Below are 16,644 nucleotides of genomic sequence, written 5' to 3'. Positions count from 1 at the left end.
ATGAATGTATGGACGAGTAGCACTATATTATTAACATGTACGTGTGCCAAGTGAAAATGACAGAGCAGCAGCACTGTGTAGACGCTGCTGTAGACAGCAGTTGTAAAAATACATGGATTAGAAATATCCTCATGCCATCGCCATCATCCATCCTCGTCCTCAGTGTTTTCTAAGGCAAATGTTTGGGTTGGTCATGACACAGCACGCAGGACCTAGGGTGCATTGCATGTCTTCACCAATCCGCTCTGCGCAAAGGCAACAAAGCCCGCTGTTGACTTGCCGTGATTTTTGTAAGACATTGTTCTTGAATGACCTTGACGTGAACATGGAAATCCCTTGATAATGTGCTCTGAAGTTTTACGCTCAGCCAATGAGCACATCGTGATGGTGATTAACGACAGCTGACATCATGATTGATGACTTCCTGAGTCAAATGGATGGCTGTATTTGGTGATGAAATACTCCAAAATATCTTTTTTTCTAAACAAATAAATGGCATCAGGCACGCTTGATTAAATGTGAGTTATGAATTAAACTTTTAGAAAGTGCACATGTCTAGGAATTTAAAGTGAAAATCGCTGCATTGTAAGCCAAGCTTGGCTTCAACGTATTGCAGTTAATTTGCAGAGTGCCATTGGGGTGTTTGCGGTTTATAGTTACTGCTATTGAGCCCTTCAGTCGGCAATGTGATGTTCACTTCCTTATTCCACAAAATCCCAGGATGAATACTCATCTCAATCAGTCAATGTGCTGTGCTTGCATATGTATTTTCAGCAGACGTTTGCACGATATTAGCATATCTTTTGAGAAGTTTCCAATTGATGGCATTAGGGACATTCCATGTGCGAGAGCAGGAGGGGCAGTTGACCTCTATGACCTCCATGGGACAGAGTCTTGCTCTGCGTGCCCTCGTCCTCAAAGTGGAAATTATGCGGGCAGAGGTCACTGTTGAACAGAGATGTTGCAACTCCTAATATGCCAGCTACTCCACATCATCGCCCTCATTTAGATTTCTCTGGAAACAAAACTGACTATAACATTAAAAAAATCACTTTCATTGAATTTATTATTTTCACATTTAAATAAAATTTCGAATTTTTTTTAATTGATGGTGTTAATTTAGCTATATGTGTGATGAAAATTGCTTCCTGACATACTCCACTGGAATACTGTGGTTAATTCACTTAGCGGGATCAGCTTATGAAAAAAAATCTATAGGAGTAAGGGCAATTGCTCTTTTGCAAATTAGTTAATCTATTTTCTTTCCATGGTACATTTAACTGCATATTATATAAATGTTTAACTCCCCTTTTCTCTTCATTTCTTTACACAATCTATTATGTATTGGTGAAATGAGAAACTTGCATTTAAGAGGTGGCCAGGTGGTGCATGGAGCTACATTAATTCAAAGCACTGAGCCGGCACTACTGCCACGTTGGGTTTGAATGCAAGCTACAAGCCAGCGTTAAACCGGCTTCTCAAGTGTAGTAAATTGCCCATGACTGTAGACAAAAAAAAACACACGCATACCACGTCATTATATTTTTTTCACTTATAAGAAAGCACGTATAATACATAAAACAAATACATCTCATCATGTCGCTACACACGAAAATCTGTGTCCAGGATAAATCCGACTTTAGTTTAAAGAGGCTTTCATGAAAAATAATTCATGAATCTTACGTATTTAATTAATTCAGCATAATCCACCTCCATGGACTGCACGTTTTAGTTTGATTACCATCCGACAAACACGCTTAGTCGGGCAAGGTGCCCCACCTAGTGTTGATAAGAGTTTTATTGTCGTCATGTCGACAGCCAGCTCGTAGTATCCATATGTTGAAGGAACTTATCAAGTTATGTAGCTCCGTGATGTCATCGTCTGTCGGCTGCTCTCCGACACAAGGTGACGCGTTGCTTTCTGAGAGCTCTGAACGGGTTTGTCTGATCACACTGAGACTGATTGGGCAAAAATGAAATATAATTTGGGAGGAAAAACAGACTTGTTTCACTATGACCAGCACACGTGTCACCTTGTAAGGTTGAATAATAATACTGAATATAATTTAACTGTAGCCATATTTAACCTTTAATGAATGTGACTAACATAAATCATAAACACCATCATATTCACATAAGTGTCACAGAGCAATGCAACCCTCCGTGTGAGTGAGAGAACAACCAAAAAAGCAGACATATCGCAGAGCTGAGATCCTTTAAACTGACCTCTGGTCCACATAGTAGGCAACAACACTTTCCCACTCATCCGGCCACATACAGTTATGTACATCACATGAAGGTTAACACGATATTTATATATTTGTATCCGTCTCGGAGCTGAAATTCAGTCAAACTACACGCAAGAATCAAATTTGATGTGATTTAGACATTTGCTTAGTCATTCGTGACTGCGCTGAGACCATGATCTCACTCCACTTGAGAACCCCGTTTAATCACAGGTGGCTGCCTGGATTTGGACCGAAGATGTCAGCGGTGCCAGATCAAAGCTCTGACTTCTGGGCCATCTGGCCGCGTCCTTAATTGTGTTTTGCCTTAATCATCTCAATGATGAATCCATTGCGCATTCTCTCCCTCGTCATCGATCCCAGTAATATGTGACAACTCTTGCATGTCCTCAGCTATACATTTTTATTTTAACCCTATGACATATCAGCGCACGCACATACTGTCGACACAGCTATAATATAGCAGTGGACTTTTAGGTACATTGAATGATACAAATGTATATGCATCTTGTTTCCTTGGATAAGCAAGTAGAAGCTATAATTGTGAGTACTACATTAGGTGTACAATTCCTACATTTGCTTACCATTACAGGTTGCCTCTGTATACAAGTTTTTTTTTATATATACAGTCTGTTCTTCTATAACGCTTCATCTATAAGTTAGCCTGATAACTTTATCTCATTGTCTTATGGTTACCCTTTGGTTCTTTGGGTAAAGTCACGTAGAAAGAAAATAAATTAAATAATAGAATACGACGTTTCGATTGCAACACAAGCAACCGTCATCAGGTAAGAATGAATTACAAATATAATGCAATACAACACAGAGAGTCGGCTAACACAACAGTCGCACCCCACCTGGTTGATTACGTTCTTCCAAAGATTGCTAAATTTGAGAGAAAGAGACAAAACACAGACACGAGACACATAGACAGACACACAGGTAGAGAGAGACACACAAATAGACACACAGAGAAACAACGCCTCTGTGTCGAGGCATTAAATAGAGAGAGGGGGGCAGAGAGAGAGGGGGGTAGAGAAATTAGCATGTCAATGAGAGAGTTGTGTGGAAATCCTCCCCGTAGCTGCCGGAGGAGAGAAAATTGACCTATAGACAAACAAACTTGGCAACATTTAGAGAGAGAAACAGGAAGTTTTAGAAAACAAACTTCGTCAAATTAGGAAGTGTAATGCAATGCAACACAGAGAGTCGGTTAACACAACAGTTAACGCATAGCCTGGTTGATTACGTTCTTCCAAAGATTGCAAAATTACAATTAAAGTGTAAGTTGTGTGGAAATCTTCCCCGTAAATGTGGTTTAAACTGATTTGAAGCTTTCGTGACTGCAGGGATTACTCTTTGGTTCTTTCGGTAAAGTCAAGTGTGTCTCATGGTTGTTATTGTTCGAGTTGCATCCCATTGGAAGATGTTTGCACAGAGCGTTGAGATACGGTGCTTTTTTGCTGGAAGATTTTACTGTTTTTTCCTGGATGTTGCTGTTGCGCGTCGTCGCTTTAAGATGTTCTTTGCTCATGTTTTGTTTCCTGCGGTTGCACCCGAGTCAATAACGTCATGGCTCACAGGGCTACACCTAATGAATGAAACTGAAACGCGGTAGTTGCGTTCTTGAAGAACACTGAGTTACGGGAAAATCGCGTTGTAATAAATAAAAGTCCGCACTAACACGTGAGATGCGTATGCAGGCTGAACAAAGACTACGGCGCGTGGATAGCATCTACAAGCATCCAGCAGCATCTCGCCTTGTGTGATGCTACAAATGCTTATTTCTACTCGCACGACGTAGTTCTGTTCACTCGGTCGCGTTATATTCAATTCGCATCCGCGTTATATATTTAAAAAAAAATCCCTAATACATTCATCGCGTTATATTCAATTCGCGTTATGAAAACACACGTTATAGGATAACATACTGAACTCTGCTTGTACCATTCCACATAAATCATTCTATTTATTTCTGGAGGAGACAGGTGCTTTCAACCTATCTGGCTGAGCGCTGCGATGATAATTATTTAATATATGTATAGTACAATACAGACGACAGTATTTAACTAAAAGTTGTTCATGACCTATTTCAATACAGTGTACAGCCATTTGCCAATCCACTCCTTGTTGAAGTTCTCTCCACGCCGTGTTGGTAATGGAGGTTGTTTGCCCATACTTCACCATGCTGGTCAGTGCGGGTTGGTGAAAGGGGTTCCAAGAAAGAGTTCCGATATCACTCGCCACTGATGGTAGCCGTGGCCCGGAATCCAACACAGGTCGCAGAGATCATAACACGTTACGCTAACCACTGCGCCAACACTCCACTTCGTATTTTAATACAGCCTACATCAAAACAACAACTCATGCTGGAAGTATTTTTTTAAAGGGAGGGCCATGTCAGTGCAAAGTGATGTTCGCCAGGCAGGGCAATGAGGGAGGGGTGTATATTTCAAACAACAGTGTACAGCTTGTTTAATGGTTCTGTCTGATGGCTCCTGTTTTGCAATAGCAGTTACATACATCAAAGTAATCAAACTACTTTTCAGCACCCCCAATACATTCAAACAAGGCCACTTTCTTGTGGTTATTGAATGTGTTCCTTGAAGAAAAGTGGTGTATTCATAAAAGCAACCAGGAGTTTGAAGGTGTGTGTGTGTGTGTGTGTTTTATTTTGGTAAAAGACTGGCTTCTTTTGAGTAAAATGTAAAATGTGGGTCGGTGCATGTGGAAACCATTCACGAGCGTGGCCGTCAGCAGCGCTGTGGGGTTGGAGCCTCAAGTGGCCCGGTCGTGAGTTTTTGGGCACGTGGCCTAGTTTAGGTCAATGAATAATGCAAGCTTGTTGTCGTTTTTATTTAAACGAATGAATGCGTCAATCACAAATTCTGGCTTCAATTGTGGCGGGTTGTTTGTACGTTTAGGAGGGCATTCACCCTTACAACCAGTACACATCGTACTGATGTAAATTATAAAGATGTTTGCTTCAATTCACACTATATATAGGTTTACCTGAAAGAAAAAAACACATAATGTAGACTAGGGATAACCCAAGTGGAGATGTATTTTTTCTTCTTCTACAAATTGCAAATGCATACAGATAATGATATACTATGACAAGTATATTTTCATATGCTATGACATAAGAGTTCAGCAGGGCAAATCATTAAAGCATAGACGTCTGATAAAAAGAGCTCTTTGAGACTATGGCAAATAGAAAGTAGTTGTAAAATTTGACCTCCACATTTTGCAGCTGCGTCTGAACGTGCAATTATTTGCGTGGTGAGAGTTCCACTGAGAACCATCATATTCGAGTCAATGTTTGGTCGGAAAGACAGTTAACACAGTAACAGATCGTTGAGAGCTCCGTATCCACAAACACGAGGGCAAATGATAAAATCGAAAGGCTGCCAGAACAAATATATATATAAATATATGGCAAATGGAACATCCAAATTAATTATCGGAAAACAGGATATCAGTTCAAAATCTAAATAAATGTAATCAATCTTGTAAACATTGTTGTGTTGTGAGTTGTATAAGATTTTCAACATTACAACATATCTTATGCCAATGGATGAGTGCATTCTCATTAATGTGAATGCAGTATAACAAACAGTTAATTTCCAGAATGTGGAAAACAAATTGCATCAGTTATATCTTGCATAATATGAGAATGCATGCCGTAAAAATACTTGCATTGAAATATTTAAACAAAACAATGTTTAGATTTTTTTTGTATTTCAGCGTCATGTTTTTACGAACGTGGAACACGTATATATAACAAAGACAAAGCTCCCCCTATAGCCTCAACTGATTGTTGAGGCAAGTGCTTTTAGTAAGCACCTATGAAGGCCGGCACTTCACAAGAGGCCAGCACCACGACACACGCCTTTGTCTCCCTAGTGGCGATGTTTACACACCGCACCAGGTACTCATTCGAGGCCGAGTCAACAGAGACAGTCAACGGTGTGGGCCGTGAGGGGGAATAGAACTCGGAGCACGAAGGTTCGTAGCACAGCGCGCTAACCGTCATACTACCACTCCCCACACGTGCGTGTGGGTGTGTGTATACCATTCGCCGTCACCACGGCGTCTGTGCCAGGCTAGGTGCACTTTGAGGCCACGTAAAATGACTAAGGCACGCTGCTGACAGGAGGTCACGGGACAGACCCAGCAGGTGCCATGGCTTGACTGACTGAGATAATCGGTAGATGCACCAGCTGTACACCTGTGCCAACTTGCCGCATTTTATCTACCCGACGCTTCGCTCGTTGTTGTGAGCGTCGCTCATCTGCTCTCCGTTGTTGCTGGAGGGCGACTGCCCAGCAGCAGCGTCCTTCACGAGCCTCCTCCACAGAGGCCGATTTTGACACCGCTGGTACCAGCCGTCGGCAAGTCCACTCAGCTCCACATCCTCCCGTAACCGCATCAGTCCATCTCTTCTCTAGCCCGTGTCGTGCCCGTTTAGCCCCCCTCTATGCGGCCAAACAGAAGCTGTTTGGGCATGCAATGCGGGCTACATGACCCAGCCAACGCAGCCTTGCCTGCCGCAGGAGCTCACTGATGGGACTGTTTCCAGATCTTTTAAGGATTTGTGAACTCCTAACACAATCCAGCCTGGTTAAACCCAGGATATATATACACACACATATATACACACATATATGTACGCACACAGATATAGTATCATCGCAAAGCTTCGTTTTAATCTGCTCTATTAACGCTGTGTTCATTGCTGAGCACGTCACGTGGGACGTGTTTAACAATCATCGGGCGCGTGCAACGTGGAAGGTCTTTCTTTGTGTTTGGAGAGTAAATTGGCAAATGTCGAAATACTGAGCGTGGTGGGTCGCGCCAATTGGCGTTTTCGAAAACCTGCTGTATCTATGTAAATGACTTGGGCACTGACCTGGATCATTCCAGGGTAAATCTTTTTGCAGATGACACGATACTGATTACTGCTGGCCGCTCTCCGGATGACGTGATTGCTAAGCTACAGGGTGATTTCAACAAACTACAACATCAGCTAGTTGCTCTTAAACTAGTCCTGAATACCTCCAAAACCAAGGTGCTATGCTTCTCACCAGGACTAAAGCAGGAAGTTATTTTTCCCCAATTACATTCCTTAAATAATTATCAAATAGAGCAAATCAAGATCTATAAGTATATTGGGGTCATCCTGGATTCAAAACTGAATTTTGAGGATCACATTGGTTATATTGGTAAAAAGACAAAAATAAAAATTGGTTTTCTGTACCGACACAAGCACTGCTTCCCCCCAATGTTCCGTTTGGAATTGATAAAAGCTACCATACTGCCTCTACTTGACTACTGTGACATCGTGTATAAATCAGCCCCAAGTACTGTACTGAAGGAGCTTGATTCCATCTATCACTCGGCCTTAAGATTTACATTGAACTGCCCATATAGGACTCACCACTGTGATCTCTACATTGGGTCAAACTTAACATCTCTTAATGTTCGATGGCTTGTGCACCAGATCTTATTTATTCACGATGTACTTACAAAAAAATCCGCAGACTACCTGCTGGATCTCCTCTCTGTTTCAAAGAACAAATTTGACCTCAGGTCTTCGCTCATTTACCAGCTTCACATTCCCTATTGCCGTACAAAAACTGGAGGAAGGGCCTTTGCTATTGATGCCCCCAGAGTCTGGAATGCTATTGCCAATAAACTGCAACTTGAATCGCTACCAATGAGATCTTCTCTCAAAACTGCTCTAGAGGAGTTGTACACCCCTAGCTGCCACTGCTATTCATTGGCGTAAAATAAAATAATGTTTCGCTCCGGATGACGCTGCAAAGTATTATCCGTATTTTGATTTAGCGTGCTGATCTTAAAGGTGCATTGAAACATGTGATACTGCGACTGATGCTTCTGTTGTTGTGGAGAAACTCATGCAGCCAGCTATGGCTCTAGGATTTGGTGTTACATGTTATTTATGTAGTTTATTGTAAAAATTCGGTCACAGTCCCTGTGATCACTGTTACGTTGCAATTATGGCTTTATTTTATTGGTTATTTGGAAAACGTCTTTTGGTTTGGACATGCTTGTTTTATTGTAGTACGGAGTTAGACTGATGGCCTTAATCTAAGTTTTCTTGTGGTTGTTGTTGTTGTTTGACTTGCATCCCACTGGGATTTTTTGCACACAGCGTTGGTGTACGGTGCTTTTTTCAGGAATATTTTGCTGTTTTTTCATGGATATTCTGTTTGCACAGTCACATAGTCATTTTAAGATGTTTTTCTTGTTCGTGTTTTTGTTTTTTTGTTAGTTGTGGTTGCACCCGATTCAAGAGCCGAATGGCTCACAGGGCTATACCAAAATAAATCAACTGAACTGAAAAAAACTGAACCTACCTGCCTGCACTGCTGTTTAATCTGTCGAGAGAAGTCATTTCCTGGAATGCCACGCCACATACAATGTATTCCTCTCCGTTCAATAATCTCAAGTGTTTGGATACAAAGCATAGAATAGTCTATAGTAGTTTTCGCATGGAGTATTTTGCTGTTTATGCACTCAATCCACACAGTGCTTCTCATCGCACTGTCTAGTGGCCCTGTGAGAAGTGTTTCGTAGTTTAAGTCCGTCAAGCTATTTGCATCACATCGTCCCATGCAACTGTAAAACGTGATTCTGGGAAGGGTTGCCCAATGACAATAAATCACTTTAGAGAATCTGCCTCTATAATAAAAGTGTTGGAGGTGGAAGGAGAAACATAAAGTGCATCTAAAACCCTATTGGAATGGTTTTAATGAATGCCGTATTCAAACAATGCATGCGATTAACTGTGCATGGATACAATTAAGCCAATTATAAAAGATGATTGTGTGGTGCTATAAAAATAGAGGCTTTTGTGTCTTCAGCAACAGGCAGAATTACCTTTTGGTGTACAGTATACATAGTTTAATCGAATCTCTCACAACCATCTCAAAATCCTCCCAGCTTCTACACTCCTCCATCGCCCCACCCCCACGTTTTCCTTCCAGCCTTTTCCACATCCCATGACTCACCATCACCCACATCCTCTTCTCCACCACCCATGCGCGTTGCACGGCAGTGACATTGGTGTGCGGGGAATTTTTGTTTTCAAGTTGCGTGTAGCCTATTGAATCTCTTTTAATTTGCAATCGTTAGTGAACAGCCAAGCAATCAAGAGATAAATAAATTATAATTCCAGCAAGAAGTGTCTGACCTTACTGTGTAGTATTGGAGTGTTATCATATTTGTTTTTCTTCTGTCAATGCAATTGTCTCCCATACGAATATAACATGAGACATTGGTACCACATCAAAAGACCCTCATTAAATAGTACTGAGAGAGTCGACACATTTCTTGGTAAAGGATTGTAATTTGTATTTAAATTGGGATATATAGTGCATTACATTTCATTTCGGAAATAGTGCAACGAAGCAGTGAAATGATTATTCACGTTGATGGCTTCGCCAATCACAAGTCTTCTCCAATCACAAGCTTTCCCAAACTCTTGTCGGCACGACCATCCAAATCAATTCATTTCACGATGCATTCGCCCGACGATTGTCGAACACGTTACACGTGCCGCACTCATCAATAATTATCATCGCGTTAATAGGGAGCCGATTACAGTGCCGCTTGAGGTCTCGGTGAGCGCACACGTGTTGCACGTGGAACACGTGATGCAGACAGCGTTCATTGTTTTAGCACGTCACTTGGAACGTGTTTAACAATGATCGGGCGCGTGCAGCGTGGAAGGACTGCATATTTAAATATGGAGTGCATTGGTGAAAACGTGAAAAAACGGAGCGTGGCTTGTCGTGCCGAGTTTGGGAATGCCAGGCCAATCATATGCACGCCCAAGCAGGGAGGAATCCACCTAATGATGGAGACTTCTATTCGCCCCTAAAGCAACACCAGAGTGGACGATATGAGCTCTTGCGCATGAGACCCTCGATTACTGCGACCGCAGAGAGAGCTCGAGTGAGATCGTGGAGTGTGTTAAGTTAACTTGCAAATATGATCATGCAAGAACGGAAGCTGTGCGGGGTAATACAAAACGCGAGAACGAAGCAATGACTTTGGAAACAATATCCTGTTTAATTTAGACCGTGAGTGGCCAGTCACACTTTCGATGGAATGTCTAAATACTTCTCTCCTTCCGTAAAATGCTCAATGAGAAGTTTAAGCAAGGGGCACAGGGACAACGCAAACCTGCAAATACTGCCGTTAATACGACGAAGTATCAAGGTTTAAGCACTGGCGTTCACTTTACAGTACAGCGTATTGATTCGCGGTTCCCGATTTAAGGGAAGGGCGATTGAGTGGGGTTGTGGATGGGGGGGGGGGTGTGGATGGGGGGTGGATGGGGGGGGTGGTGGATGGGGAGGGGGGGATGGGGAGGTGTGGATGGGGGTTGTGGATGGGGGGGTGTGGATGGGGGGGGAGGGGTGTGGATGGGGGGGGAGGGGTGTGGATGGGGGGGGTTGTGGATGGGGGGGGGTGTGGATGGGGAGGGGGGGTTGTGGATGGGGGGGGTTGTGGATGGGGGGTTGTGGATGGGGGGGGGGGTGGATGAGGGGGGTGTAGATGGGGGGGTGTGGTTGGGGGGGGTTATGGATGGGATGGTTGTGGATGGGATGTGGGGGGGGGGGTCAAAAGCCACTGCGTGCTAAGCACGGCCGCGTCGTGGCGCGCGCAGATGGAGGTGTCAGATTCCCGTCCGCCGCGGCTCTGGCTGGCGGGGCCGGACACGGGAGAGGCGCCGCGGCGGTGCCGCTGCCAGCGGCTCGGCAGCTCCGGCGCGTCCGGTCCACGGCTCCCGAGCGGCCCGGGGGAGGAATTCGTGGTGCGTGCGGGTGGCCTGGCACCGCACCGCGCACGCAATTGCGCAAATTACGCACTTTTATTTCCTCTTACGCTTCTTTAACCAGGATAGCCTCACCCGAGTCTCTTGACTACTTTTCAGGAGGGCCCTGCCAAGTTTTTTTTTGCAGGGGGGGAGGGATAGGGTGCAATGATTGCTATATATATTCCAACTGAACAATTTACGTGTAGTTTTTTTAAAGATAAATTTGGACCATGACGCCGGTTTACTCAGGATATCCTCACGGGGTCTCGTTACCCTTTTCAGGATGGACCAGCCAAGTTTTCACAGCAAGGTGGAATGATTGGGATATATTTTCCAAGGGAATAATGAGCGGGTACGTATTTTATCACTATGCATGTATGGCAAGTTTGGATCAACGCCGGCTTAGACTTGCGAATGATGTCAATGGCTCTTTAATGTCCAACGGCGTGAAGCAGACGGCGCGTATTTTTATTGTTACTGTCAGCACACCCAGCAGCTAGCACGCCAATGTACAATCTAAACGAGGACACGTTCATGCGTCCATTCATGCATTTGTCCCTGTAATAATTAAATAAATAAACATGTCGGTAATGACTCTAGAAAAAGTATGTTAAGTTGGGTTGGACTGTTAAGTTGGGTTGGACTGCCTTTGTGTGTGTATGTATGTATGCAAGGACGAGCCCAGAAAAGGCAACGAACGTGCAGGGCAATTAAGGTCCAGAGTGTTTGCAAGCGCACGCGTATTGCACCCAATCAATCGGTGGGGTGATCAGTCTTCGTTAAGTCAGGGCAGAACATTGACAGAACGAACATTTTTCTCTCTCTAAGGGGAAGGCCCTGGGTAGTAAAATGCCGTGCATTTAATGTGATTTATTATAGGACGCCTTACAATTGTGCTGAATGCCAAAAACTTCACAGCAGTCGCACAAGTCACAGCAGTCCACGGTAGCTAAATGATGCGCGACTAAATGGTTATATAATGCAAATTTTGAAGATGCTATACTCGTTAATATCACACCTCTTGCTTTGGCTGTTTATGAACGTGCATAATTATTGTATTTTTATTTATAACCAAATATTTTGGAAAACCACTTTTTCAAAGCTAATGATCATTTTACAATTTCCGTTTTTTTTAAATGAACATACATTGAGTGATAAATGAAATGATACGGTTTCCACGGAATTATTAAAAGGTTGGAGGGTAACTGAAACGGGAGTTATAATTATTCATTTGTATATCGTGAGCAAAGATGAAAGTCGCGGGGGTCTCTATACCAGGTGAGAAAATGCTTAGAAGGGAACGTCTGGCATTGCTGGTTTGACCTACGATGGCAATGGGGAGACAATACCGCCACCACTTATATTTGTCTTTAATTACCCGGGTCACTCCGCCAGGGTGGCCTCCTCGTGTTTCACACTGAATGCATAAAATAACAAAACTAACCCCCCCCCCCCACCCTCTTACGTGCGTGGCTAGGAATTGAAATGCAGTCGTGTTGAGATTAGCGTTGAGACCTACATGTGCACACAGATTAGTGGAGGAAATGCTAATCATGATGAATAAATTATAAAACTAAACTATTTTTCAGATTTTTAACCACGTAAGGCCCAAAGCTATATAGCTCTTTTTCAGAAGCGACCTGGCCACAAATTATAGCTCAAAGCGAAGTGGTTTATCAAATCCATCTTTGTAAATGTGGAGGTAAAAACCGGAGGACCCGAAGCAAAATCCACCCGACCACGGGGAGAGAGACACGCAAACTTCAAAAAAACAGGCGTCGGGGTTGGCATCGAACCCACGACCTTCTGTATACCTGGCGAGGTCGTTAACACCTCACCACCGTTGTGCCCATAAGACACGCATACGCTCGACTCTCGAAAGATAATATTTTTTGTCACGTAGATAGATTTTCTACCTACGTGACTTTACCGAAAGAACCATAGAATATGAATGATTGCAGTCACGAAAGTTTTAAGTCAAAATCTCGAAAGAGAAAACAAACAACACATTGTACAATTGCCAGCAATAGGTATATCCAACAAATGCCACACGATACTAAACAATCCTCTTCCAAATGTGTAATGCCTTTTGATAAAATGAAAGCACGTGCATAACTTGCCGTGGTGTTATGAGCCTTAAAATCCAGAGGTCGCCGGCAGTTGTAACTTGTTGTAACAACAGGCACGTTTCTTAAGTCCCTCCTCCCCCTGTACCACCCAGCAATATAAATGGGTACAATAGTATTCTTGGTTCTTTCGGTAAAGTGTTAGGTGGGTTGGCAGGTCCACGTGTGTCGGGATAAAGTGTGGATACTTCTACCTGTTCCAAGACGAATAGGCCAGCGTGTAAGAGTAGGCAAAACACCCTCTATAATTAAATATGAATAATCGCAAAATAAAAAGAAATATCGCACTACTTACAAGACTGTGGTGATCGTCGTCTGAGGAAGAAATCACTAGCTTTAGGGTCTCTCGTTTGCACTGCTGTTATCGCTTTCACTTGATGGCCTCTTGCCAGACATCTTGACTTTTACTGAAGTGAGAACGTTGAAAAGGGAGTGATTGGGGGGTGGGGGTTAAGTCCCAGGCGTGATCAACGCAAAGGACCGAACCCCAAAGCTCGCCGAGCTTGGACGCCACGAGGAGCGTCCCGAAACCATCGGAGTTGTCAAAAGGAGCGCCGCGAAAACCACGTGGGCGCAGCAACATGAAATGCCCGCTCGGCCAAATGCCAGACCCCGTGTTCAATCCACGGAGTGGCGCTATTCCATTAAGCATTTACACTTCCACACCGAGTATGGTAAACTTCAGCCCAGTGAGCCTGGGGTGTAAAAAACACACAAACGAGTGGCTTGTGATAATTATTTACGATGTCCATCCAGTTGGCTGCTGTAAATTTCCAGACGATGATAAGCCACTTTGCTGAGCTATCATTTGTGGCCAGGTCGCTTCTGAAAAATTGGCTAATCGTTCTGTGGACTTTACCGGGTAAAATGAAAGTGTAGTTTTATTTGTGTAATATGTTTCACTGATTTCCTTGCCTTTCTTATACTTTACACTCCTATCGTGTTTTTGTATTGTTCGCTGTAACGTTATCACTCGCCCCTACTGGATATCTGTGATAAAGAACTTAAGCGCTCCTCGGATTCCTCGAGTATAAATGCATTTTCTGATCACTTATGTTTCACTACGAGTCCTAAGATTTAGTGTCCGTTAAGTCCTGCCTTTGGTTGGGGAGGAGGGTGCGAGGCGGGCGGGTTGACGTCGTGTTCCCATTTTAAATGAATAGTTTAGGACTTTCTTTTGCTCACGTGGAGTGCGGAGAAACGACATGCCAGGGGGGAATGTCTGATGGGCATGACCAGAACATTAAAACTTATAACATCGAAAACGTTCTGACAAAAATAACACCATTGTACACGATCCGTAATCATACCTATCACCTCCTTATAAGTGTCTATCTTATTACATACCAATTCAGACCTTATTGGTCACCCCGTGCCCTTATAAATATCAACGTTCATCCTACAAAGTCCCACCACAAGGGAGAAACACAAACAAATCGACAAAAAAATGTTTTGCTCGTATTAAAATGCTTGTACGCCGTATGGATCTCAAACTTCAATTTTCCTGTACAAGAATTCGGGTTAACCGTATGGGTTGGCAGGTATGCGTATTAAAGTGGTTATTTAAAAGGATGCTGGGGAGAAAATGTACAATAACATTATTTCCACAGTTATTCTACATCCCAAACGTGTGCAACTAAAGTGTAGCTATTCTAGAAATAACTACTCTGTTGGATCTATGTCAAGGAAGATGAAAACCAATATTTATGTTAGCTTTTTGTTTATCCACAATAATCAGATAAACCAGCATTATTTTTGTAACAATTTCAAGGTCTTGATTTAATGCAACAATTAATTATTGAACACTGCTGAATGGCAATGCCTTTCGTGGCTACAGGAGTGGCGTGAACCGATTACATACAATGTCCAATTCTCTCGGGCTTGTTTTGAGCTGGTGGTCTGGACAAGGCTGACACATCATTATACATGACGTGGTGATCATGTGACATGCATGCAATGCATAACGGGAGTTGTGCCGTTCTGCTGTTTATGAACATATCTCTGTGTTGTTAAATTTGTCTGTTTCCAATTTCCACACACTTTCCTGTTTTGCTTATGGCTATGGATTGAGTCAGCTGTTGTGATGCGTTTTTCATTCACAGAAAGTATTGGATTTGTACCTTTTGCAGCATCTGAAAGTCGTCCTCCATAGCATAATCCTCTTATCTGCAGGGACGAGTGAATAATGGACTGTCTCCAGCAACCAAGTTCATCGTCGCAAACAAATCTCCCCGAGTGAAAAGAACGTCGATGGAGCATTATGGGTAAAACAAATATTTGCATTCCAGACCAATAGACACGCACCAGATACTAGTTTAAATGTACAGTTTTTAATTCAGAAACATCTAAAATGAGATGCATGATAGGCAATTAACAAATATTAGTACAACTTTAATCATTTTGGGGAAACATAAAAACGTAACGTTTAAGTAAAACAAAGGTGGGATAAAGCAGCAGGAAGTAATCTGGAAGCATATGAACTCAAGGCTGACTTGAAATGATGCTGCATGCAGACCCCAGGGGGTGGGAGGCTTGTATTGATTTTGTATTTCACGCCCATTAATTAGGGAATTAGAAAATAAAAGTTGTTAACCAAACATAATTTCCCAAGCGAATGCCCCCCAAAGATATTGCCTGTGCCTATGTTATACTGTACATAATAAATTAATTTAGTAAAAATGTACTAACATTTACAATAAATGTATAACAAATACGACAATGTTAAAGCAACAACTGATTGTGCACTCCTTAACATTATCAGCAGCCATGGAGAGATGAGATCATCCATCCCGTGTGCAGGAGCTAGATAAGTAATTGCATCGTGAGACTGTGAGGAATGGCAACGCTTGGAGAGGCCTTCATCCGGATCATGGCTCATACTTATGGTGATATGTATTGCATTTATGTCCTGAATTTAGTGGCTAAACAAGCACAGTAATAATATAGTTCCCAGCATGGCTCAATTCATGCAAATTTATTAAATACTGCTTCACTTGCCACGCATTTTAGCATTACAAGCAGGTATGTATGTATGGTCGTTATCTGTCAGCAAACAGGCAGGCGGCTTTTACGTGGAGCTGTAGCTCCCCCACACGACACTGAATGTAATCGTCATTTCCGCACCCCTCGTGAAAGTGCGTTTAGCCGTCGAACTAAACCGTTGATGTTTCAAGCACTTAAATTAAATAGGGTGCACAAAATGTGAGCCAACCAACATATGTTAACGCATACGCCCAGCATATCATTTAAGTTGCACGCATTCGCTAAATGAACGTTCTTGCCCATGTTTATGCCGCCAGTCTTCCATCCCGTGTAATCATCGCATGTCATCTTCCTCCATTATTTGCCTGGTTTCTGAAAATACAAGCTGATTATGTGTAATTTGTAATTACCCGACCGTAGATATAAAGTGAGAGAGCAT

General features: G+C 42.8%; 1 protein-coding gene and 1 long non-coding RNA gene across 3 annotated transcripts in view; one reads left to right on the top strand and one right to left on the bottom strand.

Annotated features, from left to right (window-relative positions):
- The window catches only part of LOC142907091 (uncharacterized), a 33,762-nt gene extending 19,244 nt beyond the window's left edge, over window positions 1-14,518 (bottom strand). The window contains exon 1 of the long non-coding RNA XR_012930793.1: window positions 13,519-14,518. This is a non-coding gene — a long non-coding RNA (uncharacterized LOC142907091). The remainder of the gene's footprint in view (window positions 1-13,518) is intronic.
- Window positions 1-16,644, top strand: part of LOC116938747 (uncharacterized) — a 45,173-nt gene that overhangs the window by 9,688 nt on the left and 18,841 nt on the right. For both annotated transcript variants that reach the window (XM_032946328.2, XM_032946327.2), the window contains exon 2: window positions 15,396-15,487. In XM_032946328.2, coding sequence (XP_032802219.2) covers window positions 15,474-15,487 — 14 coding nt within the window. In that variant the 5' untranslated portion in view covers window positions 15,396-15,473. The remainder of the gene's footprint in view (window positions 1-15,395; window positions 15,488-16,644) is intronic.

The sequence above is a fragment of the Petromyzon marinus genome, chromosome 4, assembly GCF_048934315.1.
Source record: "Petromyzon marinus isolate PM22_M1 ecotype Great Lakes invasive population chromosome 4, UKy_Petmar_22M1.pri1.0, whole genome shotgun sequence".
Taxonomy (NCBI): domain Eukaryota; kingdom Metazoa; phylum Chordata; class Hyperoartia; order Petromyzontiformes; family Petromyzontidae; genus Petromyzon; species Petromyzon marinus.
Note: the sequence above shows the minus strand (reverse complement) of the source record. Positions and strands in the feature narration are given on the sequence as shown.